This window comes from Notolabrus celidotus, chromosome 2, assembly GCF_009762535.1.
Source record: "Notolabrus celidotus isolate fNotCel1 chromosome 2, fNotCel1.pri, whole genome shotgun sequence".
Taxonomy (NCBI): Eukaryota; Metazoa; Chordata; class Actinopteri; order Labriformes; family Labridae; genus Notolabrus; species Notolabrus celidotus.
This window is the reverse complement of record NC_048273.1, coordinates 16,648,251-16,675,740: the sequence shown is the minus strand read 5'-3', so window position 1 is coordinate 16,675,740 and position 27,490 is coordinate 16,648,251. Positions and strand designations below refer to the sequence as shown.

Genomic DNA, 27,490 nt, shown 5'->3' with positions numbered 1-27,490 from the left:
GCTTTTAGATCCTCAAACTACATTTCTCCATTGCTGATAGAACCAAAGAGATAGGTAATGGGGAAAATATGTTGAAAATCGCCAAACTGAGCAGTTATCAGCTGTCTGAAAGCAGAAGATGACACATCTTCACGATAGACGAGGCATGAAATGATCAATTTTTGGATAAATCAATCTTAGATGAAGCCCTCCCTGGTTGTTATGGCATCAACTTTAAGTGTCCTGACCTTCTGACGCTGTGGGCTGTGGAGTTTTTATTATGAATCATTGCAGTGAAAAATTTAGGCAGTCAAGATAAACTTCCAAGATATATTTAAAACCTTGAAGCTGTTATTGAATGCGCTGTATTTACATATGCACAAAGCTTGTGGAAACTTCTGGAAAATGTCTGAGTGGGCTGCATGGATAAACACAGATGATTTTTTTAAACCCAATTTTACTCAGAATGTTTCCAGCCGGCCCTCTATAGTAGATACTAGTTCAGAACCAGAAGAGTGAAATGTATCTGAATGAACAAAAAACATCTGAGGTTGAAGAAGGACAATCATTTTTGTTATCAGACAAATACAGCTCAGATTTCTGCATTTGAAATTAATGCACAAGCTGTCTTTAAAGCACAGGTCTCCATTGCTTCATCTGCCATCATGATGTCAATGTACACTGTGGCCTACACAGAGTGCTTTTGATGTCATGTCCTGCCTTTCTAGTTTTCAACACATTTTCACGAGTACATATGTGAAAGAAGGAGTAGTTTATTACATTATAGTGACTACTTTACGCAGGGCACATGCCTTTCACAAGTATCAGTATCCAGTGTTGACAAATAAAGCTCATGATCAAGTGAAAAAAACTGCAGTATGAAACTGTATCTACTTGAGGCTGGCTTCAGATACCAAAGAATCCCCAGAAGAACTCATACTAAAAATACCTTGTTTTATTTTTGGACACCAGAACTGAATATGTTTACAGCCTGGTTGAAAAAACAGTGCTAGTGTCTATTAATTCTAATTTCTTCATTTGTGACAACTGAAGGGAAGTGCTTTTTATAAAAGCTTGTACGTTGTGTTTGTTTTAATGCTGAGAGTTTATGTATACTAAGGCATAATAAAGTGATTGGCTTATTTATCCCAAGTGGCAAGGCTATGACCTAAACTCCCTCTCACAGCCAGTTTCTTACTTAGCCAAGTGCTAGTTGGAGTCAGCATTTCCAATATGGCAACCAACATCCCATGGCTTCATAACACATCTCCAGAAACTAATGGGTGATGTCACAGAGAGCATGTCCATACCGTCTATGGTTTATTCACCATGTATCGAGTCCTGTAGACAAACTTAAAACCCTGTATCAACAATTTAGAGAGCCCAGAATAACTCCATCAAAACCTCAGTGACGTGTATGTGTCCATTAAAACAAAACAACATGACTTTATGTGGGTTATATCTTTATTTAAAATCATCTGGTGTCGAGCCTAATGACATAATCTATATACAAAAAAAGCTAAATGAATTATACCTACAAGTGGACATATAAACAGGAGATTGGACAACAAGTGCCTAGTTTAATGCACTATTTCAAAGAAGCATAATAACACATGGAGCCACATCACCAGCTGAGAACCTCTCGGTTTCCGTGACGCTGGAGGGGAATCAAACACCATGACGTTTCTACATCCTCATTTGGGCTGTTAGTCTGGCAGCAGTGCTGCACACATGATTTCGATGTAGGGGATCAGGGCAGAGGGCTCGCAAGGCACTTTACCACAACCAGTTCCAGCTGCTTCTTGTTGAAAATGTGTTTAAAATGTGTAGAGGTCCACAGGGACCAAGGTTCACCATAGGATACCCCATAACCCACCCTCTTAAATTACCCCACCTTGCTCCAGTCCCTGCTCAGCTTCAGGGCTTCACAATCACTACCAGGTGAGATTCTGTCCGTCTTCCCGTCTTACCCCCCTATCAGGTTTGCGGTCTGTCTGATGTGTTGTCAGTCCTCAGGGTCTGCACGTTGTACAAGAACTGTACGGGAGATCTTATTCGCAAATTAGCCCCATCTATCAGCGCAGGAAGGGAAAAAGGAACACAGATGGAACTTTGAAGTGGGAACGGAGCAGTGTTACAAACTTCAAAAACACAGCAAAGTTTGTAACTTGTTATCATTACAACAGCCCTTTAAAAGCCCTGCCAAGGCATCTGGCTTATGTTTGGACCTGGAATTTGATCCGTTTGTATGGCACCACTGTGAGAAGGCCCGGGCCAAAGCACACTGTACAGGTGAAATTAAAATGAACTGTACCTACACGTGATAAAAAAAAAAACCATACAAGCATATTTATATACATCCTTCACGGGACATGAAACATTTCTTATAGCACTAGTATATACAGTACTTGTGGCTCATAGTGGCAAGCAGGGGTGATTGCACAAAAACCATAACAGCGCTCCAACTTTAAAAGAGTAAATAAAGAACTTCTTCTTTTTAAAATAAATTAAACACCATTTTCAAAATGGTAGTCGTATCCTTCTTTGATTAGTATTATTTTAGGGAAAAAAAAGATTAAAAAAAGATGGAGGCCATATTTCTTAATATTTGATTGGCAATATAGTAGTGGTATGACTCACAGACTCCAGCAGAGGATAAAGCAATCTGCACCAATGGTTTCTACCTCTGCAGTCCTTTGAACACAGGGGGAAACCTCATTAAAAAAAAATCCACATTTAAATGCATACATTTCAGAACAGCATCACAACACTAGACGCTGAATAAGACTAGCCGGCACTGTCAAAAGGTATGATACGATTTAGTTATACAACATGACACTTGGGAGATACCTGTAAGAGTGACAGCTGGGCGTAAAAATCCACTGGTAGTGAATGAGAGTTGATTTAAATAGTGTGAGTAACCAGGCTAGACAAGCCTGTATAGTCACTTTTAAAAACATGACATTGTTTGTCAGAGGAAATTCTCAGACCTGTTTGTGTGGCAGGCAGAAACAATTTGTCATGTAATACAGGATAACACGTGAATGATGCTTCTAGTTTGGCTCATGGTGAAGTCAATAAACAGCACATCTCCTTTCAAAGCAGCTTTGGGGTGGCCTGAAGCTGGCATATTTAGTTTGGGAGCCAACATGATGACATTACAAGTGGAGGAAATTCCACCTCATCCTCTGTGATCTGGTTGCCATTTCAATTTAAGATTTCTTACTTGCAACACTCGTCTAGTTGGAGCCAAGTGAAGCTTATCCAAACTGTGCCTTTACTCTTACCTATAAACATTTGTGTCTCTCTTCCTCTAAATTGTCTAAATATAGAAACTATAAAACATACATTAACATTATTAAATCTCCATAAAAATCAGAGAACTCCTGATGATTTAAATAGTTGCTAGTATTGCCATCTCACTTAAAATGAACACCCAGTTCTAGATTTCCCATTTCTTTCTCAGCACTGTTTGCAAGCTAACACAAGAGTCATTGGACTTCTCCAAACCAAAACAATAGAATGTATTCTGCTAAAGACTGTGTTGACCGGAGGGATCTTTGCCTTGTTCTCGGTGAGTTCAATTTTGCACATTTTTGCACATTTTGTACAGTTGCTGAAAAGGCTAACTAATCTGCAATGGCCATAATTAATGAATTTTGTTTGGAGACATTACAAATTCACAAACGAAGCAACCTCATAAATGAAGTCCAAATCAAAAGCAATGGCAAAAGAGAAAAATGGACACAAAAAGACCAACCAACAGCCTGATCAGCTAACATGCTGCAACCCACACCCATAAAACATCAAACAAAAACACTGCAAAATAACATTACAAAAGAAGTACTCAAAGCTTCCGGCCACACTTGGTGGAATTTTTTGTTACCATCGAGAGCGTGAGTAAGACAAGGTGGCAAACTTATAAAAAAAACAAACACCACTTTTATTGACAAACTGTCACTAATGGACAGCTAGCTATGTAGCTAGAAGTACTATTAAGGCGTTTTTCAACCGCAGGAACTCTACCCCGGAACTAGGGACTTTACCCTTGAACTACATGCGTTTCGACCGGAGGAACCAGGGTCTAAATTTAGTTCAGGGGTATATAATCTCCCCCCTGAAAAGCCCCTGCTTGGGTATTTTTCAAAGGTCCTGTTACTTTCAGTTGAATGTAACGGTTTTTGTTTACACAGTTGTTGAAACACAGGAAGTTCCTGAGAATGCATACTAGTTTAGTTTTTTATCAAGAGTTCAAAATATTATTCAATATCGTTCTCCATACGTCAGGGGCCTGATTTGCACAATCTACCCGGGACTTCAGCTCGCGGTCGAAACGCAGACAACAATGGGGGCACAGGAACCTTTTAGTTCCGAGGAAAGTAGTTCTGGGGGCTAAAAGACCCCGGAACTCTTGGTCAAAATGCAACTTTAGCTGACACCGTCGCTGTAAGGCTCTAAACAGAGTGTGTGTTAGCCCAGTTAGTCCTACGGCTACTATTATTTTAACGTTACTCCCTGTCAACTACGAACCACTCCCATCTGAACAATAAATCTGTTCCAGTTTAAAAAAAACTTTAATGGGAAAAATAGCTCACTCCACTAACAAAATGTTCGAATATGCGTCAGGAGGCCTGGAGCACTTTTATTAACATGTCTCAATTTTTTGCATTTTTCTTTTAAATGTTTTTTTTAATTTGTGTTTGCATCATCTGTGTATTCGTTAATAAGGTTGTTTTGGTTGTAGCACTTTTTGTGAATGAGTTTCTGTTGTTACGCTTGTTTTGGACTGAGGCATGCGTCTATGACTTTGCATTGTTCCTGAATCTCCAGCACGTATCTCTAAATGAAGATCATTAAGGTCACTGCAGATTGGTTAGTCTTGTTGGCCACTATATTTTGGTATCAAAAAGGAGCAGGATATCAAACTCGGGCCCTAAATGCACAATTTCATCTTCACCAGCTGAGAGGGTTCATTTCGGCTTCACTTTTGTGCAACCGGAGGAGGTGGGGACATGTCATCCATAATTATAGACAGTCAATGCTACAAACAAAGTGTAGGAAACAGCTTGTATACTCACTGGAAAACAGAGCGGAAAATTAACAATTGCCAAATAAAAAAAGTGAAGCATGTATCAATGCAAAGAAAGCACATTTTTCTTTGGGGGTGGTGGCGGCATAAAGGCACATAGAGACAAGTATTGCATTTGTCAGTTGGCAGGACATGACTCATATAGAGAATCACATGTTCCTCTGTTTCTGCTGCATGTAGCTTGTCCACTAACATACATCAGCCACAAGCACTTAGTGTATCTCAATCTGTCAAAGCTTTGTTGCTGTGGGTTCAGAGTCTTTCATTTAATGCAGCTTTAAGTACGTACACTTCAACATCAACAATGATGTCTTAGAAATAATATGCTCCTCTCTCTCTTACAGGAGAAAAGGAGGTCATTTTGGTGTCTCTAAGAGGGGGCTCCAGCCCCTTGTGATGGAATTCATACCCATCTAGTCAGTCCAGTGGTTGGGAAATAGGGGTATGGTGTGAGTGGTTGATGCAGGGGGAGGGAATTGGGAGCTTTGAGACTACAAGCTGCAGACCAAATCCTAGTTTAACTCCTTTCAACAAATATACTAAGCCTGGAAGCAGAACTAATAAAAACGCTATTAAAATGAACTTCTCACTTAACATCAGGAGCCTGCAGCCAAGTCAGGAAAGCAGATGACTACTGTTGACTTCAAAATGAAGCTTTAGGCCCAGAGTTGGGACCCTTTCACACAGGTTTAGGGTCTGCAGCCTGCAACCTTTGTTCCCCCAGTGATGAGCCCGATCAAACTGGGCCTGGATTGTGGTGATAGTTGTAATGGTTGCCATGGTCAGAGTCTGCTATTTGTAGGCTGGGTTTCCTCTCCGGCTCTTCGCTATCAGCTGTCTCTTTCCTGGTGCAACGTGGAGGACGCTTCTTGAAGAAGTCTGACACATAACGCACCTGCAGAGGAGAGGAGGAAAAAGGAAATGAAAAGGGTTAAGTTTGGTCACTTGAGAAAAAAAAATGTTCCCATAGAGTTGGAGTATTTGCATGTACGGAATACAGAGGAGGTAAGGGCCGGGTTGGAAACTGTGATTACATGTGTCTGGACAGGTTTGTGCACAGCTGGTGAGTGACACACTCACACACATCTAAGGGGAACACACAGAGAGCAGGCACAACCCCTGTAGGCCGTAAAACACTATGCCCAGGAGGGTCTCTAATTGCACACAGCACGGTGAAGGCCAAAGGCGTGGGCTCACTTCCCAATTAATCATGCATGCACACACATGCTCACACAAACACATAGACACACTCTACGGCTCCAGAATTTGCCAGAATTTCCACAAGGCAGTGCTGACAGTGGCCCACTCAAAACAGGGAAGTGGCCAAATAATAAAGGAGCCCAGCTGGATGAAGTGAAGAGAATAGACTTATAGCTTGAGAGAGTGCCAGTGTGAGTGTGTGGGTTTGTATCCAGTCACACTTTTCTGCCTTCACACTTAACTCTCCTCATTTTTCCTTTTTATGTGTTTTTTTTCCCCGCAAGACTGACTGCAAGACTGACTGAAAAAAGCTGACATATGGATTCTTCTGCAGCTATATGGCTTCAAATAAAGTATCACTGACAGAAAGATTTCCATTAAATATCATTCTTACAATCTAGACAGTTCCACCCATGTTTGGTTTTCATGAGGCATAAAACCACAGGGGCAAGACTCAAAGCTAAGATGTCATCAGGTCAGGCTGGAGCTACTTCACAGAAAATAAAATGTCAAAAATACAAAAAAGTTCTTTGTATGCAAGATCTCGGGACAAGTATGAAGTTTAAAGTTTCAGCCAATAGCAATATTGTATTTTTGGTTTGAAATCCCGAATTTGATTTAAATTACCAAAATGTGTTGTCTGTTGACTGTGTGAGAAGCTTGGTAACTTGTTTCCAAGTCACATCAAACAGAAATAATGACTGTCATAAATAATGGAATTATCATGTCTGAAGCATAGACTGTAAAAAATATGGACGTAGGATCCGTGACGTCACCCATCTGTTTCTGAAGAGCTGTTTTGAGACCAATCGTCTGCGGCAGCCAAATTGCTTCTGTCAAGCCAGTGTGACGTAAAGAGGCGGGCTTTGAGCCTCCTAGCCAACAGCTGCAGTGTTCCCACAGGCAGCTGTGCCTCTCATTGGAAGACTGGTAATCTCAATATCTTCGAAATTGCCGAATTAGAAAAAAATTCACCCCCCTCACAGTGAGAGGACGTCGAGAAATTAGCTATTCAGACTACACTCATCTTTTGTACCAGGCTGTAAACATGTTTATTAACGCTGCAAAGATCGTCTTTTCCCCATTCATGTGTATGTGACTTCCGATACTTCCGGAGCCAGCCTCAAGCGGATCCTCGATGAACTGCTGCTTTTAACACTTCAGCATTGACTCATATTTTTAGACCGGAGGTTGCCGCTTGGTCTGAAGTGAGGGTACTTAAATGTTACAATGTTGCCCTTGAAAGAGGTTGTCTGGGAGACTCACATTGAGTACAGCAACAAGTGCTCCCTGCAGCAGCCCCATCAGCACGTCGCTCCAGTGATGCTTGTAATCAGAGACTCGGGTGTAACCCACATACACCGCAAAGGCCACCAGGAAGAACTGGATGGTGGGTCGGAGAAGTCTGGCCCACTTGGCCGCTAGTCTGGCCTGCACGTACAGCTGGAGGAGGACACAGTCAGAGAACAATAGGTGTTAGGGTAAGGAAAGAAAAAGCAGATAAAAAGAAAATGTAACAAGTCAGGGTAAATATCTTTGGTATTTTTTGAGCTTATAAAAATCTTGTAAAAGCAGAGTCGTATGCTCAATAAGCAGTGTAAAAGCACAGCAGTTAAGGTCCTAAAGAAGATTTTAACTTACAATGTTACAATGTTACAATGTCATTTAGCAGACGCTTTTATCCAAAGCGACGTACATACGAGAACAAGAACAACACAAGCAAAGATCTAGACAAGAGGAAACAAGATCAGTACGAGTAACAAAGTGCTACAAGTCCATTTGGATGCAGGTACTGCCAAGCAGTGTAAAGGCTATGCACAAAAACTTGTTAAGAAACACTGAAGTTAACATTCATACCTTTAATGGCCTACAAATACAAGTTAGACTATCAGTGATCTCTAACAGTTACTCTATGGGGCGCCGTTTGTAAAGTTCTGCACACTATGCACACAAAATAACAGCAACAATTTTCTACATTTAGCTCCAAAACTTCATAAAACATATTGGGAATTTTTAAATGTCACTTTATTATCACTTTTAAAGCAATATTTGTGATCTTCTTCACATTTAAGTTTGTTGTGAAAAATATATCTAAGTTACAATCATTGTTAAATCCAAATGCTAAATCTAAATCTAAATGTTAAATGTTAAATCTAAAAGTTAAATCTAAAATTTTAATCTAAATCTAAATCTAAATGTTAAATATGAATATACATTTTAAATGTTAAATATTGATGTTGATTGTTAAGTCTAAATGTTAAATGTTGCTCTGTGATCCTAAATATTTAGCTAAAATTCAAATTCAAGCTGCCGCCTAGTGGAAATACCAAAACAAAAAAAGCTTCATAAAGCGATACAGACTTAGTGATAGTAACTTAACTTGTCTGTATCATATACTGGGTCAGTACTGTCTCTGAGCATTGTGAAATATCTTAATGGTATAAATGGGGAGAATTGTTGCTGATATTTTCAGTGTGCACAACTTTACAAACGGTGCCCCATAATTCTGACTGTCAAAATTCTCTAGAGTCATACTTCACTATTAGGATAACAGCAAGACAAAATAAGCAAAGGGATGAGAGGTACCGCTTTGTCCACAGAGGAAGCCAAAGTCAACACAAACACAGGAGCTTTAAACAGACAGGAGATATTCTGTACTCTTAGCTGTCAGGGTGTAATTATCTCACTTCATCCAATGAGACAAAAAAGTGCATTCATTTACATGGATTTGTGTCTGGTATGCCTCAAATTGTACTTCTATAAAAAGGTGTTGAGTATGACTCTAATTTATGTTCTCCATGGACTGAAACCCCCTTTTTACTGGAAAAGAGCACCTGCCAAAAATTATGAACCTGGCAAAAGAACTGACTACTCAGAGCTTCTGCTGGGCTGCTGTTGAAGGTGCAAAAATTGGCATCGCACCACAAATCCCCCCCCCTGGTCACACTCTGCACTCACCACTACAGGACACAGGCTGGATATCACAGCTTAGCTCTGTTTGTTTGCACTACTTTCCTGGAGAAGTGGATGCAAGCTTGAAATATTCTGTCATTTCTTTAAAAATGTTCCTTGAACTGAACAATGTTAATAGTTTGGCCTCGTGAGGCTCGCTGTCTTTCACCGGTGCCTGGCTTTTAACAAAGAGACGAGGCCAAGGGTAATGAACTGAATGTGCCTGGAAGACAGAACACAGCACATGCTTTCGCCTTAATCATTGCTGGGAAAAAGGCAGGAGAGGCTTCCAGATCACTTCTCTCAGTGTACACATTCTCCCTCTGAGATCTTTCCTTTTATGTCCACAGGCACAAACTGTCTCTACGGGCTCTCTCTCCTTCACAACAATTAGCCCTTGAGTACAGATCGAAATGTATCCTTTTCCGTATCAAACATCTGGAGGCTGTTATGCCCAATTCACACTGATTTACTTGCAGAGACATTGCATCGAGTTAAGTTCATGTTTACTGTACTAAGAGATGCATGTGGACATTGAGTTTTGTGCCATACTTACTGCTAGGAAAAGCATGCAGTACATCCCGAAAGAGGAGTGACCAGAATAGAAGGACAACCTGGAAAAGAAGGAGAACAAAAGGTATTGCATCAAGCAGGGAATCTTTAACTTTGCGTCTTTTTGGCACCATTATTGTGAAAAATGTGGCAAAACTTGATTCCACAACTGTAAAGATAAGCACCAGCACATTAAAATGAGTGTGAAAGCATTAGTTTTAACAAAGTTTCCACTCCAAGCAAAATGATTTAAGTGTAAGCTAGGATATTCCCATCTTACCTGGACTCTGTGACGTCCTGAGGCCTCCCTGTGCAGTTGATCACCTGCATATATCCCGTGCAGACCTTGGGGGCACACACGGCCATGAAGTTTGGTCTTGGGCGGCCGATAGTGAACTTAGCAAGGTCTGTAAGTGACTGACTAACAGCTCCTCCAAACACAAAGGTGCCCACTACTTTGTAGAGAGCAGCTAAGTACTGGTTGAAGTCAGAATTGGAGTAAACCCTTTTGCTGTAGACCAGATAAGCCTCTCCAGAGCAGATCTAAAGAAATAGGGAAACAGTGGAAAGAGTTTTTTTTTTAAGGTTGTGCTACATTTTCTAAATTTTTCGCATCATTACAATTAAATTACTTTTCCTTGTTATACTTCAACACTTTGCCCAATTCCTTCAGGCCATATGGTAATGGAGCAAACAGCATAGGATGTTGTAAAATGACTTAAGTTCAGTGAACTTTCCATGATTTTTGGCTTTACTGGGATGAGAGCTCTCTGTAAGACTTACAATGATGACAGTGCAGGAGATGGTGACCGCTGCCAGCATGACGTGTGTGATGGTGTCTGGTTTAAGAGGGTACATGATGCTCTCATCATCACAATAAACCCCTCTTTGGTAAGGCTTAAACACGATGGTCATGATGAGGAAGGGCAGAGCCGCTGCAGGGAGAAACAAACCAGAAGGACAACAGTTTAATGAGATGGAGTGGATTACTTTTCTATATTTGGAGAAGTTGTGTTTTCCCTAGAATAAGTTGGAAGACTGGGATGTAAGAATACAGTTGACCCAAGCTAATGAAGGCCCTTATATAGGAGAAAAAAAAGTTTTAGAATAACATGTTTGTCTCAGTCTCTTCAGGTTTTCAGACATTACATCATTCCAAAACAAGGAAGTAAAATGTTTCTCCAAGGACAGCTAAATTGTTTCCCCTCTCTCTCTCTCTCTCTCTCTCTCTCTCTCTCTCTCTATCACACTCACACACACACACACACACACACACACACACACACACACACACACACACACACACACACACACACACACACACACACACACACACACACACACACACACACTCTCTCTCTCTGGACCCGAGCTTTAAATCACAATGATGAAAACAACCCACAGGGAGAAAAAATACATCCAGTTGTTAAATGTCAGGGTGGAAACGCACAGCAAGGAGTTACCAAAATAAACAGGGCAAAAAAGCACCTCTGTGCACAGCAATGTGGGCATGTGTAAAAATCACACATCGCCAAGAGACATCAGAGTGCATAAACACATACAAGACTGTGCACAAATTACTGCAAACACCACACACACACACACACACACACACACACACAAACACCACACACACACACACACAGACACACAACGTTTGAATGATGTGGCTGTGTGCAAAAAAGAAGAGCAAAAATAACTGCCCAAGGCTCCTGTGTGCAAGAGTGATGTCCGTGAAATGTTTGAAAACATCCACTCCAAAAATATTCACTCACTCTCTTCCTCTCTTTACTCGTCTTTGCACGTACACACTCACTTCACTGTGTTTTATGGATGTAAAATGCATAAATGACGAGTAAAACTTTGAGTTTTAAGACATTTTCTTTAAAAGTTGTTGAAATAGAGTCTGAGATGAAAACATTTTGCAGATCCTACTCTTCATCCTTGAATTTGAAGGCTAAGATAAGAACAGCGAGTATATTCAAGAGAGAATGAGAGCAACAAAGCATAAGACTATGCTGCAAATATTTTATTTTCATCTACACTGAAAGCTTTTCACCAACTGTATTGATTAGAATTGACTATAATCACTAACCTCACGGCACATTTTTGAGTCTGCAATTGTGAAAGCTTCATGTTCGAAATATTGTGAAGGAAGACAGTTTATTATAGTAAAAAAAAAAACCCACCTTACTCAATTAGTCTGTTTTCCTGGATTTCTCCACTTTTCACTGTAAACTGACCACTTTGTGTGTCAAAAGTGTAACATAAAAAGTCATGCTAAAACATCCACTGTGTTCCCTTGTGATGTGTACTTGTCATGCTTTGTGACATTTGTGACTAGGTTAATGTTTAATCAATGCTTGAAAATAATCACGAGTTGCAGCCCTAGTGAGGAATGTACTCTCCACCCTGATTATCCACCGCCCCCACCGTCCATAACAGGCAGACAATCTTGGGGCCACTATGGAAATGCTGTACAGCCACATTCTAAATACAAGAAAAACAGTGCACACTCTTGAAAAGTGCTCTCACCAATAGTATTACATTCCTGTGTAAATGAGCAGTTCACCCCTCCCATTCTTTTCAGAAAATGTCTGCAGCTGACATAATTCCAGGAGGACTTCCAGCAAGACTGACTGATGAAGACTGAGACTGAAGGAAAATATACAACTGGAATGTGGATCAGGATTCAGCCTCAGAAATTGGACAACCCTTATGATGAACATAGAGCAACAGTTTACTGTAAATGGTTCAATACAACAAATCATGAAAACACAATTTATGAATTTTTGTAATGCTGTGATTCAAAATAACCAACAGTACATAATGCCACCGGTTTAATGACACGCAGTCTGAGTCTTGTTTGTCTGTCATCACACAATTGGAGGTGACTTGGTATGAGTACAGACATTGTTTAACGACATGCCAACTGCACACATGCCAGTTACAGACACCATGAAGACAAAGAGTCACATTGGCTTGGTAAAGAAGAGCAGCAGCAAAATAGAAGCTTTGTGTTGAGAGAATAATAAACAATAGAGCTCTATAAGATAATCACATCACTGCACGCAGACTCATGGTAACCTGACCTTGGAGGATATGCATTGAGGACAAATGGAAGGAAAAAATCACAACCAGAGATAACACTGTTATCATATTTGAAAAGCTAAGATGTTCATAATATCTGAAAAAGGAAGGAATCGCACCTCCTCACTGAAATTTTTCAACATAGGATGTTTGATAAAAAATGCGCCAATCTTATCTCTTTAAGTGTTTTCCCAACACATTCCTAGCAGGGTTTGACAAAATAGCAAGATTAAACAACCAGAATGTTAACAGCTGTGGTGGGTGAATGTGTGACCTTTTTTATTGTAAGGCTAAGATGGTGCTGGCTGTCTCGTCGTACAAAAAGTGAGTGATTCAAAACATGCTTTTTGTTGCCTTCAGTGCCAGGCTAGCTGTTTTCCTCCTTCAGTATATAGGCCTTTTTCAAGTCAAGCTAACCCCATGACTTGGCTGCAGTTACACAGTTACAGTTCTCAAGCCTACAGACATGCGTGTGAAATACATGTTCTCATGTAATTTTCCACCAGATAATGAATTTTTTACCATTAGAGCCTGGCTAGTTGTTTTCTACTGTCCCAAATCGTTATGTTCAGCTAAGCTAACAGGCTGCTCAACAGCAATAATTAGGCCTAATGGAACAGGAGCTGTTCCAATCTTCTCATGTAACTCTCCAGCAGAAAGTTATCATTGTTCCCTTAAAACAGAGCCAGCCTAGCTGATTCCTCTGGTCCTAACAAATAAGCCTTTGCAAGATGTGAATTTTCTTTCAATAAAACTAAGCAAAGCTGTCTGTCTCTGGTCTGTTTTCTGTCTTCATGCTCAGCTAAGCTAAATGACTCAGTGAGGAAAGTAGCTATTGGCTGTCCTAAAAGTCGCTAGAAGTCGCTAAATGACTTCATCACTTAATTTGCATAATTTAAATTATAACGGACGCTGTAGGAGAGACGTGTAACGTTGAGGGGGAGACAAAAAGAGATTAAAAAACACCCTAAATATGTTTATAACTACACTTAGGAGCCTACAACAAATCAAAGTAAAACATGACATTTTTCAACCATAACATTTTCTACATTTTTATTGTATATAATCTACATTAACGATATAAATGGACCAAAAAGAGACAGTAGGCGGGATCAGCCAGCGGTGTCTTCGTACATGCGTGATACGTTTGCAGTCTGAATGCTGAGGGATGAACGCTGCCTGCTCTGAATGCAGCCTAGGAGGGACTTACAGCAGCATTCACTGCTCGTTGAGAACGATACATGCTTTCACATCAGTCTCAAAAAATCTTCATTTAAAACCAGAAAAAGTCACTAGATTTGCCGCTTTTTTGAAAAAGCGTCGCTAGAGGGGTCTGGAAACTCTCTAAATATAGCGACAAAGTCGCTAAGTTGGCAACACTACATGAAAGTGGCATCAATCTTCTCATCAAACATCCCAGCCAAACAGTGATAGCTGTTTTCCCCTCTTTTCAGTCTTTATGCTAAGCTTAGCTGAACTAACTGAACGCTTGCTTTAGCATTGCATTCTGAAATGACAGTGATATCAAATCTCTTATCCTACTCTCAGCCAGAAGGGAAACATTGTAACTTTTAAACAGAGTTAGACAAGCTGTTCCCCCTCTTTCCAGTACTCATGCCCAGTTAGGCTAACTGGCTTCTGGCTCCTGTTAAATCTTTCCTCTGTTTTAAGTCGTTGTGCTAAGTAAAGTAAACTTGCTGCTAGCTGTATACAGTAGCTACATATTCAACATCAAGACATAAGATTATTGTCAATATTCTCATGTAGCTCACTGCCAAAATGTCTATTTTGCCTTTAAGCAGAGCAAAGCTAACTGTTTCTCTGTTTCCAGGTTTAATGCTAAGACGAGCTAACTGGTTGCAGCTCCATCTTTAACAGACATTTGAGATTAGTATAAATCTGTAGCTCTCTGCTTCACAGTGAATTTTGGAACCTTTGAACAGAGTTCAGCTATGTTTTCTCTTTTCTGCCTTTATGCAAAGCAAAGCTCTCTAGCTGCTGGCTCTTGTTTCATATTTTTTTAGAAGAGACATGAAAGTGAATTAGCCACAAAGTGAATTGTGTTTTAACAGAGACCCTTTAAAAACCAACATGGTAACTATGAATAATAAATTCAGCGACTATAGACCACAACCTGTCCAGTTCCTGTATTCCTCCTTCACCCCCTTGACTACACAACCTGTCTGTGTTAGCAGCAGCTGGACAACACCTGTCCCTGTATGACAACTTCCCACCAAAGACCAAACACCAGACGTCTGTTGGCTCCCTGTTTATACATTTTCCAGCCGTGTGGTAGTCTTAATCCTCATAGCTTCCTCTTAGCACCACCAAAATCCTGTTTGTCACAACAACACAATATGGGGTCTATTTAACTAACATCCTGTCTCAGGAGAGTTCCAATAATATAGATTAACTGATGTGGCTTCTCTGTCGTACATCTGTATCCTGCATCCTGCTTCCAGCTGTTAAGAAACTAAGCAGAAAGCTCAGAAAATATATGCCTAGAGTTGGTATTTCCTAAGCGGAAGAAGATGGATGGATAGATGGATTAATGGATGGATGGATGGATGGATGGGGTTGGCCTTTCCATCTCAGCCTCACTGCAGCGTTATTGGACCTCAATCAAACAGAAACTGGATACAGTGTCATTACAGGAGTTATTATTTGACTGCTGACTCAAAGGTTCAGATGTATTACAAAGAGGGGAAAAAGTCAGCCAATAGCTTGGTTTAAAAAAACATTTGATCAATGTGAAAAAACAAAGAGAGAAAATTGCATGGAAATTCTCAATGCTTGGAGAAGTTTCTTTCACTGGCCACCCTGATGCTGATTATTTTCAAAATATTAGTTTAAACCTTACAAAAGCCAGTATATACAGAAGTAACATTTACACAGCAAGTCAAAAACCTTTGAACAATATTTTAAAGCATAATACTATCAGGGTGTTTGCATTACCAGAAATGAAATCATGGTTCATCTGGGGCTTAGGTGGGTTTGGATCCATTGCTTTTGGGAGATGCTAGAAACAAGAAAACTGTTCCCAATTAAAATATTGCATCAGTCAATGAGAAATGTGTGTAATGCTATATGGATTGTTTGCACTGAGCACAGATGCAGACTAGAACTGCAAACAAATGAAAAGGAAAGACTTGTTTGACTGGAAATAATATTATATCTACATAACAGCAGGTTATAAGGTTTGTGACAGACTGTGGCCAGTGAAAGTCAGGGGAAATGTTAATATTCTTAATACAGTGATGGTGAATGTCAGTTCAAAGTGGAATAAAGACATAATTATTTCTGTATTTGAGTCACTTTAGTTACTTCAAACATTTTATGGAGCTTTTAACACTTACCAGAGCAAGGCCATTAATCAAAGCCCAGTGAGAGAAAATGGAGTGAAAAACTTCAAAGAAAAGAGCCAGCAGCTCATGAAATACTCTAGTTTCTTACACCTTGAAAGTTCAGGAAAGCCTAAATAACTTTTGAATGTATATAAAATTATCAAACCTTGAGTGTCACTTGTATGTGTTCATTTACCGTTAAAAAAAATAATAGTCTGAAGACTTTTTTTGTGTGCTTATTTAATCTGCCTCACTAAGGTTGAATAAACTTGGATTTTGCCAGTTCATACAGTTCATGGACCGAGTGAAGTCAGGGCACCTGGTGTTAAAATACCCTCTGTTGGCTTGTAAAAATCTGTATATTTTTCTTTTCTGGATTAATGAATTCAGCTGACTTTAGCTTAACAGACAATTTTACAAGTTTGGATGTGAATAAAAGCACACAAATAAAGTGACGTAAAGAGTCTGGTCTGCTCTCAGGGGCAGAATAAATGGTACATCCTGAGTTGTGTGGATGTGTCACGTAAGCAGCGCCTCTGTGGATAATATCTGCCAGAAACAAACAAGCCTCTCTCTTGAGGAGCAGACACATGCATACGTCCACAGCTTACGGGCAAAAAATAGACCCATGGGTAGACAAAATAGGTCTCCAGGATACCACGAGACAACCCAACAACCCAAACTGACACTGCATCCAGATCTGCCTTCACTTAGAGACCAAGCAGAGTCTATGAGTTAAGCTAAACCCAGACATCTAGGGCAACTTTTTCTAGGGAGGAAACTCCCCCAAAAACTTAAACATGAAGGGAAGTTAAAGGGGGAGTGGAGGATTTCACTCAGGATACAGTAAAACCTTCCTTTTAGACACCTGATTCTGCAGACAGAGGGAGGAAAATGCTGCCAATTTGGAATGTAGCCAGGAAGCTAATCTGCAGCTGCCAGTCAGAAGTCTCCTGCATGAGCCTCTTTAATGGGATCCTTTTTGAAGTAACAGGATGCAGGACTTGGGCTTTCCTGTCTCACATACAAAAAAGGGTTTATTTTAGAAGCAAGGAATCCATTTTTGGAGGGCTAAGTCTTCTTATTTACCTGGCTGCAAATGAGCATTTTTAGCAATAGCACCCCGTTAACTCCCTTTTCTGAGACAGCATTAAAAAGTTGAGTAATAAACAATGGAAGTGTGTCAAAGGAGTCTGGGAAGAAATTACAGTCAAGGAACGTAACGGAAGACTTTAGCATTAAGTGACAAACAAAGATGTCAGTGTAAGAAGACATTTTCACTCTTCTTTCCTTCCTGCCGCCACAGATGATTCACATCCCCCATTCTGGTTTTCCCCCTCTTATTCAAAGTCATTCATTCTTCTCTCTGAAAGTCCATCTTTATGTCAGTCATTCTCTTGAAGGCAGCATCCTCCCACACACTTCTCCTTCTGTTGTAAATATAGAGGCCTCAATGGGATGCTGCTTTTTTTAGCTGGCAGATGTGCAATTACACCAAAGCATCTGGACCACAATCGCACTCTGGGGCTCAGACTCCAGGCTAGTCGCGACCTCTCTCTGTCTAGTTGGTGTCTTCACATTTCTGTCCTGATTTCTGACCTTTTAAAAAAAAAAACGACTGCCACAATCACCTGGAAGTTGTTGCAATGGTTTTATAGTTCTTCAGACCTGCTTGCTCTGGTTTCTCTGACATAACCTGCTGCACCTGCAGGACCATGTGGAGGGACAATTATTCTCCTCAAGTTGAAAAACATTCAGTCTGGGTTTTAAGTATGCATATTTTCAAGGCTTGTTGTGTGTGTGTGTGTGTCATGTGTGAGGGGTGTGTGGGGTGTTCTCATGCCCCCAGGCTGCCCTGTTTGGTCTCAGAGTTTCCTTCAGGGTCACAGCTGCAAAGTTCACTCCATCAAATTTTTTCCACTTTCCATTCTTGTTTTTCTAGTCAGTAAGTGTGTCTTTTTCTCCCTTTTGCTGTTCATCTTTCCTGGTTTATCTCACATTAACACCATTGCATGCTTTTTTATTGTTCAGCCCTGTGCCATTGTTCACATCTCTGACTCTTGGCCCTTTCCACTTTGGACAATGACAGTGACAAGCATTTAAGCTGCAGCCTATGTCTCCCCTTTTTTCTTCCCTCCGCCCTTTTGTTTCTTCCTTCCAATACAAACAGGCTTTGTTGAAATGACAACAGCAAGAAAACCCATAGCACCAAAGCTCTTCAACATAGGTGATGTTACAGACCTTTCAAAGGTGGCTTGTGGTAAAAAAAACAACCAAACTCTCCCTCTTTCTGACTGTCTCACCCCGAGCCTGGCTGACTCATGTGGAAGGTATGTGCTGAGCCTACAACCTCCGCTGGCGTTGGCCTCTGGAATTCGAATTCACAAGAGGAACGCCCAAGCTCACCAGTCACACCAAATCCTGCTCCTGCCCATTCTTTATTTTTAATCCCGCAGTTTCACTCTCTGCATCGTTCACGCATGCTTAGCTGCAAGCAGTACCGGAGGAGACAGGGTGGCAAGTGGAGGTTGTGTGAGGTGGTGGAAGGGTGGGTGGCTAAATCTGGGGTGGCAATCAAAGAGTCTGGGTTTGGTGGAGATCAAAGAAGAAGGCCACACAGGTTTGAATCTAAACGATGAAGGTCTGCAGGAGGAGCTCAACATCAGAACTGTCATTGATGCTACTGAGCTTCTTAGAAAGCTCACTGTTTCTGTGCTGTGTGTTGTGTCAGCATGGTGTTGCCAAATATATCAAGTCCTAATTTGAGTATGCAAAGGAGACTAAGGGCATAGACTTGGTTAGAAATGGTAAGGATTTGTCCCCACTAATATTGGGAACGTATTGAAATATCCCTACCAATATCCTTTTATTTCAATATAATGTGTGAATCTACTGAAACACTGAACAGGACTCATTCAGCTGTCACTCTGTGTTACGGTCAACAGAGACTCCAGCGTTATAACACCTCATTGACAGAACAGAGTAATAAAGAGCTATGCCAGGCGTCATGATCAAATGACCATGCAGTTTTGGTTCCACGTCTATGTGGTCTATATGGATGTGTGCACTACCCCTTTCTCTCTCTGTCTCTCTATTTTGCTCCCTAGGCTGGAAGAAAGAAGTGTGCCTATGCTAAAATATTATTTAATTACTATTACTGGATGGTGTAATAGTCTTTGGGACACCTGAATGATAAAACCTCAGCGTGTGAATGTGTGGTTGATCTGCCCTGTGCAGAAAATATTATATAAAAGCATGCATTGATGATTCATGTGAATAAAACAAGAAACAAGCTTTTGCAGCCACTAATACCAACAGAAGCAGTGAGAGAGGGAGAGGTAGACAGGTAAGACACTGTGAGCGATAGCCTAATGACATAGTCATTCATTGTAGTGATCTGTTCATTAGTAATCCCCTCAGGAGTCTAGGGGAAATGCAGCTGAAGTAAGTAAAGCAGTAAACCTCTCTTTGTCTCTCAATTGATTTATTAATGAGTTTCATTAAATAATTAGGGATGAAGACAGTGTTAATAAAGACAGTTGAAATCTCTCTAGAATGTGAACTTCATGCAGAAAATGCAATTTATGTATTTACCTGATAGATAATTGTACATCTTTTGGGTTTGTTTTGCATACATAATTAAAATTCCTTGATAGTTTACGGCTTAAAAATAATGAAAATGCACGAAAACAGTGGAAATAAAGAGCTTGGTTCTCAGAATTATCTAAGGGAGATGACAGATAAAAGTGGGGTACTCGACGCAAACCCAAGTATCCTTGCCTGTTTGGAAGTTTTGGGGATTTTTAAAAAATAAAAAAATCAGGGTGTTTGTGGACTCTCTAGTCTGCAGGAAATGTTCACAACATTAACTGCAAATGGGAGAAAATGAAAAAATGGACAGATAAAAAGCTAAAAACATGATTGGTGGGCATAAAGCCAAAGATATCAGAGTGTTTATCTGTTGTGTGTGGTGTCACACAACCTCTCCGTCTCTGCATCAGCTAATAATTTTGATTTTGTTGTCTTATTGTTGTCAGGTGTTGGAGCTTGTGGATGTTTTGTTACCAGTTTATCTGGTTGCCTTTTCATTATTAATTATTAGTGTACTTGTTCTTTCGTGTACATGTTTTGAGCTATTATGGTTTTGGACTCACCTCCCTGTGCTCATGTTCAGAGTATTTTTTTCAAACAGATGAACAGTAAAGTTGAAGATTCATCATTCATCCAACTTTTTTCTTCCTAAGTTTTCCCCAAATATCACAAGGATTATTAGGAATTTTTTTTTGCCACAATAATCTCTTTTTTTACGTTACAGTTTTGGGTATTATTGCCTTTGTAGGATAGGACAGAGAATGAGAGAAAGGAAATGTGGGGAGTGGAGAGAGGGGGAAGATATGCAGCGATGGCCTGGATGTCAAGGCTGGGAGTTGAACCAGCGACTGCTGTGATGAGGTGTATAGCCACTGTATATGGGGCACACTTAAACCACGAAGCAAACGGCATCCTAGGTAGGCTGACAGCTCTCCAGGCAGGAATAATCTTGAGGTTAAATTGAATTATCCTGACAGTCCTATATCAAACCTGTTTAAATTATACACTGATTAGAAAAAAGTGTCCCACTTGTCCTCTAATTCCTGACTTTCCTACAAGCCCAGAATTTTGACCATATTAGTGCACTACGTTGACCGTCTTGTGGTTAAAGAAATAATAAATACTTTTTTCAAAGAAAGAAAACCAATATAACCCTCATCTATGCATGACTTATACAAGTATTTCAAATTTACCATAAATCCCAGCGCAATCAAGATCATTTAAGAAAAAAACATCAAGAAGAAGAAACAAACACGGCCCGTATTTCTCATAGGGACAAGCCTGTTTGTTCAAAGGGCTCCAGTTTCCATGACAAAGCTCTCCCGGGGATAAACGATTCCCATCAAACATCTTCACTGCCTTTTTGCTCTGAGAACTCGGGACAATCTGTCTTCCCAACACGACTGCAACAAGAGGCACAGCTCCCCTGAGACCCTGAAGCAAAACAGCTTCAACTACACACTAACTGACAACTAATACACCAGTTAATAACAAGATGTTTATACAAAATTCAACAGAGAGAACAATTTCAGCTACTCACCAGCTTTCTTAATCATTATTTCCCTTATCCATAAACAATAACAGTGTTTGAGTGTCTGTTTGCTTTGGGCTAAATATATAGAAGTAGTATCTATAAAGTGTCTTTATAGCAAAGATGGCACTTTAATATATTGGATTGAGCTGCTCCCTCCTCATACAGTAGACCTAGGAGTGTGTGTGTGTGTGTGTGTGTGTATGTGTGTGTGTGTGTGTGTGAGACTGTAATCAATGACATAATAGCCTTTTAACAAAACTGGTTTGTCCTAACCTACTTTCAGGAACAACAAAGAGCCCACAAATGGAAAAACAAACGTTTGCGTGAGCGTGTGTTGCACCAGTGCCTTCCCTCCAGGCCATTTAACCATGCATTACCTGCTTTAAGAGTATCTAACATATTACTCATAGCTCACAGCTCGTTCACATTCATGTCGCCTTCAGCAGCACCCTGGTCTTATTGCTCCTTTGACTCTAAACAGCCTCCACCTGCAGTGCTGCACCTACAGATGCAAAGAACTGTGGGCAGGGAGAGGTTAAAGCCCGGTCTTTCCTCTCTGTGTTCGCAGCCAACACCCACCGTCTATTTGTGCTGAGTGTAGTCTTACACAGACGGAGGAAGGGAGGGATATAGTGAGGAAATAATGGAATGGGAATGAAGACGAGAGCTCACCTTCAACAATAAACTCAAGACTGAGGCAGATATTTGATAAGTAGCTTGCATGTTCCTTGTGTTGCATTAGAGAGCTAGCTATAAACCCGAGTAAATGAAAGAGATCTGTATATGTATTTATACTCGGCAGCTATTTAGCATCAGAACTCTCCTTTTAGAGCTCCTGTGGTTATGTTCTACACACTCATCCTTTAATGACCACTTCTAGCTTTGATTGGGCAGGGCAGGGTGTGAGAGAGTGTACCCAAGAAATTACACTGTTATTGCTGCTTTTACATGGCCTTTGAATTTCACAACAAAAGATGGTAGGAGAGAGATACAAGCAAGCTGCAAAAGTGAGATTAGATATAGTCCAGCCTGCATTTTAATCCAGATACCAATTACAATACCAGGACTGGTGTATTGGCAACTTATAGTACACATTTCCTACTGACACACTCAAAAAACATGGGCAATGTTGGTAGACAAATGATAGTGACGTTTTCCTGTTATGATCACACTGTTAAGACAAAGCTGTTCTTGTTTCATATTTGAGTGGTGATAATAGCAAAATTTAAGGAGAAGGGCCACACCTCAAGCGCACCTCTTCCGTTTTCTCATAAATTCAAACCTGACCATTTCCTCCTTCTTCTGCTCCTCTCCTCTTCTCCTCCTTTTCCATAGGGTCCTGAGGGGGTTCGTCGTGCCCAGGTGCTACGGCGGATCCCCTACGAAGCTTCCCCAAAGCGACTATGAGTTCAAAAATCGATCAATACAATAATCCATAATCAATAAACTATCTTTCAAATCTCATTCTTTTGTTGGTGTGGTCCTTGCTAGTGAAACGTCATATATTTCCTGTAATCACTGGATTATTTGAAGGCCTTATTGGATCCCAGTATTAGATTGGTGCATTGACGTACATGCTTGCCAATTCAGATTTTAGGCAGTATTGGAGGCCAATATTGACACCAAGCCTTGTATTGATCAGGCAATACAGATATCCCTATCAGTATCTGTATCACACAATACTGGTCTCCCTACCAGCATCGATATCAGGAATTCCTAACAGTATTGGTATAAGGCAATACAGATTTCTCTATCAGTATCAAAATGAGCAATACTGGTATCAGTATTTTCTGTGGGTATACTATGTTCCCTGGCAACATCAGTATCAGGACAACTCAGGAGGTGATATTAGGAGGTGGGAGTAGAAGAGCTACAGATTTTAGAAGACAGGAAAAGCTATAGATAATAATTGCAGCCGTCAATCAGAGAGGAAAAACATCCACATTGGTAGACCTTCATGGGAGTTTTTTGGTTTACTTTATGAAATGCAGACAAAACCAAACTAAGTTTCCATATAGACTAATGTTGGACATAATTACAAGCTCCATCATGTTGTTACTACATGGCTGGGAAAACCACACATAAGCTTGAGGTTGAGTTGACGAGTATTTGGGTAAAAGACGTGGGTGGCATCAGGGGTGGGATGCTGCTACCCAGACCTGACCGACCAACCCAAACCCAGCCCAGACGTTAATCCCAGACTTGTGACAGCGAAATGGCTCGGATTATCAACTTCAGCAGTCTGCGGATGTTCCCTCACATGGAAAAGCACCCCTAAGCTTTCTGAAAAGCCAGGCAGGAGGAGGGGTGGGGGGACTGAAAATGCACTGTGGAGCAGATCCACACATGCATGAGCCACCATCCCTGTCTCTGCTCTCCCTGCGACTACACCACTGTCACCAGAATACCAGGCTGTTATGCAACACACGTCAGTCAAAGGCTGTTGACATTAATGCAGCATAAGTCCCACAACAGTGCTACATTCCACACACACACTTAACCTGAGAAGCCGTGGCTGAAAACAGCTCCTTTATTGGGTGGAGTTCTCACGATTGTTGTTATCATAAGACTAATAATCCTAAAGGGATCATATGTGACACGCAAATGGTTATAAAGCACTGCTGGTTTTAAAACTCTACGATTTAGATTTGGATGAATCTAAAATTGTTTGATTGATTAATCTTTTTTATATAATCTATTTATGATGGTTTCATATTTGTAATTTGATTGTAAAACAATCCTTCTTTTATTGCCAACTTCCAAAGCCCCTAATGAGACTCAAAGCAATTACATGAACTTGTTTATAGATTTGAAATATTATTTATTAATTAGTGTTTTATTCAATTGAAAATATTTCTGTGAAATGTTTATAACTATAAATTAAAAACTCATTGCCCTCTGTATATGATATTAAACTCATTCATTAAAGATAAATGGTAAACAATACATTTTGACAACTAAAACCACAATTTGTGTCTTCAACGTGATTCACTTCCCAACATCTCATTACTTTAATCACTGCCAAGAAGGGTTTGCAGTAATAATGTGATCTAGTTATAGGCATAGAAATGGAAAATAGAAATGGAAAAAAGCCATGCTGTTCCTCTAAAAAAGAATTCCTGTTTGAAGTTTAACGCACAACAATAGTCTCTGCAGAACTGTGGAAGTTATATCTTAAGAAATGCAGTTTGTGGGAAAGTAGGAACATTCTTGGGAAGATTCCTGGCAGACCAAATACAGAAGAAAAAAGGGGGAATAAGCGGGGCACACACATGCATATCAAATTTCCATAAACAAACATTCGGCTTCCCGAGGCTCTGTAAAGTCCTGCAAAGTTTTTGGTGGGTAAAAAGCATGCAGCAGGCCTGTGGAAGGAAAGAGAATGATATTTCCTCTTTCGACATGGTGCAATTTGATGCCACATTGCTGCCAGTACTGGACATATTGCAAGTTGAATCTGCATAAACAAACTGATGACAGGCTGCGCTTCTACTATCAGACTCAAGCATTTGCATATTAGAGAGAGAGAGGGAGACAGACAAAGATATAATCGTTTCCGTGATGTCCTGGGGATCATTCTTTCATTAAAAACACGTTTCCATGTCCTTCCAACGTGTAAATAAACACATATTTATCAGTGGAATTCTTGAGTTACTGCCATGGGTGTAAATACACAAACACACCCATCGACTGGCAAGAAAGTGCTGCAACCACAAAGATCGTATCTTTAGACTGCTGTCAACATGAACTGCAATTCCCAGATAAAAAGTCAGATCATGCTGACGTAGAGTTAAAACTCACAACTTACCGACTATAACACACAGCACGTCTATCACCACGTACAGCTTCTTCTTCTTTAGCTCCTTCATCTTCTTTTCGTTCATTTACGTTTAACGAAGAAACTTTACGCGAGGATAGCTACTTTTTTAGGTAAGGTTAAGAAGTCCATGGGCGCTTTCTCGCTTTGCAATGAAAGTACAGGCTTTCCTAACAACCTGGCAACCTGCACTACAAGTTCTTCCGGGATCCTCGGAACTACCTGTGCTCACATTGACAGCAAAGGTGTGGAACTTTCTTAAAAAGACAGCGCGCTAAAAAAAAAAAAAGTCAGCGCTGCAGTCGTGCGTCTTCAGCGCACATTACTGCGTTCGGGTTAAAATAAAATGCAGAAGTGCAGAGATCCTCTGATTCCTCAGCGCTGGAGGCATCGGGAGAAGCTAGAATAAACTCTTCTCTCCGCACACACACCACGCCACTGCTACTCTGGTCCCTCCTCTTCACTTCCTCGTCTGGCTCCTCTCTGGCTATCTGATCATCGCCAAGCGAGAAGAATTCACGCACAGGCGCTCAGAGAGAAAGATGAGAGCACGACTTTCTTCCCTCCTTTCTTAGAGAATCGCTTTTTAATTACTCAAGAGAAACTATAGGTTATGGTTTAAAGCAGGACGAGATGCCAGACAACACTTAAAAGGACACATTGTCCTGCCAGTGTCATAAAAAACAACCTCTAGGAAGAAAGAAAAAGAAGGAAAAAGTCAAAGTCTGACACAGATTACTTCCATTACATCTAATCTTATAAACATAGTCACGTGCACTTCATCAAGAACTAATAAACAGGATATAAAACAAGGCAATTAGGCAGGAGCTTTAAATGACAAATTACTTTCACCCCATTTTTAAAACCCTCACATGAATAGAATCCTGCATGATCTCATATAACTTCCCAATGAAAGCCCCCCAGGAGGACACACACTTCATCTGGCCAGATGTGCCAAGAGCTGTGACATCCCAAGAGCAAACTCTATTTCCATACATCAGAGAGATTTATATTTAAGCTGACTGAAGGCAAACATGTTCTTCGTAAGGTCCAAACATATCAGTCACCACCTTCATGACAGTGGGAGGTGGACCCACACTGAGTGCACTCGGTGGGTGATTACAAAAATATAAAGAGGGTGACAAAAGCAGGGAGACTTTTATTTGCCCTGCTGGGACTGTAGCAACATTAGCATGACTTAACATCAATATGACTCCAAGCCACACTCTTACTTTGCTCCAGTAAGCAGCCAGGGTATTCCCCCACCTGCAGTCAGTACCAGGCCACAGCTTGCTGACTGCATCCAGCCATGTGTGAAGCACTTTGGTTGTTCTTGTGTAATAAGTGTTAACTTTGTTTGCATGACAAACACCATGTTTATCCCCTGAGTTTATTAGTTCAGGACCCTTGAGTAAAGTAGATAATCACATATGCACACACTGTGTATTGAGGGCAATTGACTCTTTGCATATTTAAGACAGAATGGTTTGATGCATCAAGATAAGGTACTATTGCAAATAAGAAATATGATGTAATGGGATTTAGTTGTATAGAGAAGATACATTAGAAAATGAGAAATAGAAACAGCATTGGGAAGTGAGTAAAAATGTACAAAGGATATATTTGAAACTGAGATTTTGCTGCCTCCTTCTGGTTGTTTCTGAAAGTGACCAACAAAAATCCATTCTGTTTTCCTCTGCGAAATCAGACATAGACACAAGCATATTATTCCCACAATCATTCTGATATTCTGTGAGAAAGAGCTCCAAAAAAGTTGCCCTTTTCCTGGAGGAAAGGCTTTGATTTGTTACGTTTGATATTTCAGCAATCTTACCGGCTTCTTGTTTTTGAATAAAACTATTTGATGGGTTGTGGAGTTAATGTAAAACATGCACTGAAAGTCAGTTAAGTTTGTGCGGTGAGTACCTTCTGTAACTAAGTGTGCAAATGCACAGAAAGGATGAGCACTATCTCTTGTCCATATATTTTGAAAGGGTTACATTTATGCAAAACAAAGCAGGAAGTTGTCGGAAATATAAGGGGGAAAGTAGGAGCTGTTATGTCCTCCAAAACTGTGTTATTCTTCTTCTTAGTGTTTTAGGCATGATCTGCTCTAGTAGCTTAATATCAGGGGTTTCTAGTACTGCCCTTAAAATACACTGAGAACAATGATGTGATTTAATCAAAGATTAAATATTTCTTTCAGTTTTAGTTTTCTGTTGTAAACTGCAGGCAGAAACATCCCACATACAAGAGGAAGATTCTATTGTTTCATACAATGTCCTGGATTTAATATTCTGATTAGTTTTCCATCCATCCATCCACATTGAATGCACAGTAAT

General features: G+C 40.3%; 1 protein-coding gene across 1 annotated transcript; it reads right to left on the bottom strand.

Moving 5' to 3' along the window:
- Positions 1-736: 736 nt before the first annotated feature.
- plpp2b (phospholipid phosphatase 2b) lies at positions 737-25,645 on the bottom strand. The gene is made up of 6 exons (XM_034675617.1): positions 25,140-25,645; positions 10,556-10,707; positions 10,053-10,315; positions 9,777-9,834; positions 7,535-7,711; positions 737-5,963 (listed from the first exon to the last, which is right to left on the bottom strand). The coding sequence occupies exons 1-6, from the start codon at positions 25,213-25,215 to the stop codon at positions 5,805-5,807; spliced, it is 885 nt and encodes a 294-aa protein (XP_034531508.1). The 5' UTR covers positions 25,216-25,645; the 3' UTR covers positions 737-5,804.
- Between the last annotated feature and the right edge of the window lie 1,845 nt (positions 25,646-27,490).

Excerpts from the sequence above, each read along its gene's own strand:
- plpp2b (XM_034675617.1), bottom strand. The coding sequence starts at position 25,215 with ATGAACGAAAAGAAGATGAAGGAGCTAAAGAAGAAGAAGCTGTACGTG. Across the intron at positions 10,316-10,555 it reads TCTCCTGCACTGTCATCATT|ATCTGCTCTGGAGAGGCTTA; the intron begins GTAAGTCTTACA and ends CTATTTCTTTAG. Across the intron at positions 9,835-10,052 it reads CAGGACGTCACAGAGTCCAG|GTTGTCCTTCTATTCTGGTC; the intron begins GTAAGATGGGAA and ends CTTCTTTTCCAG.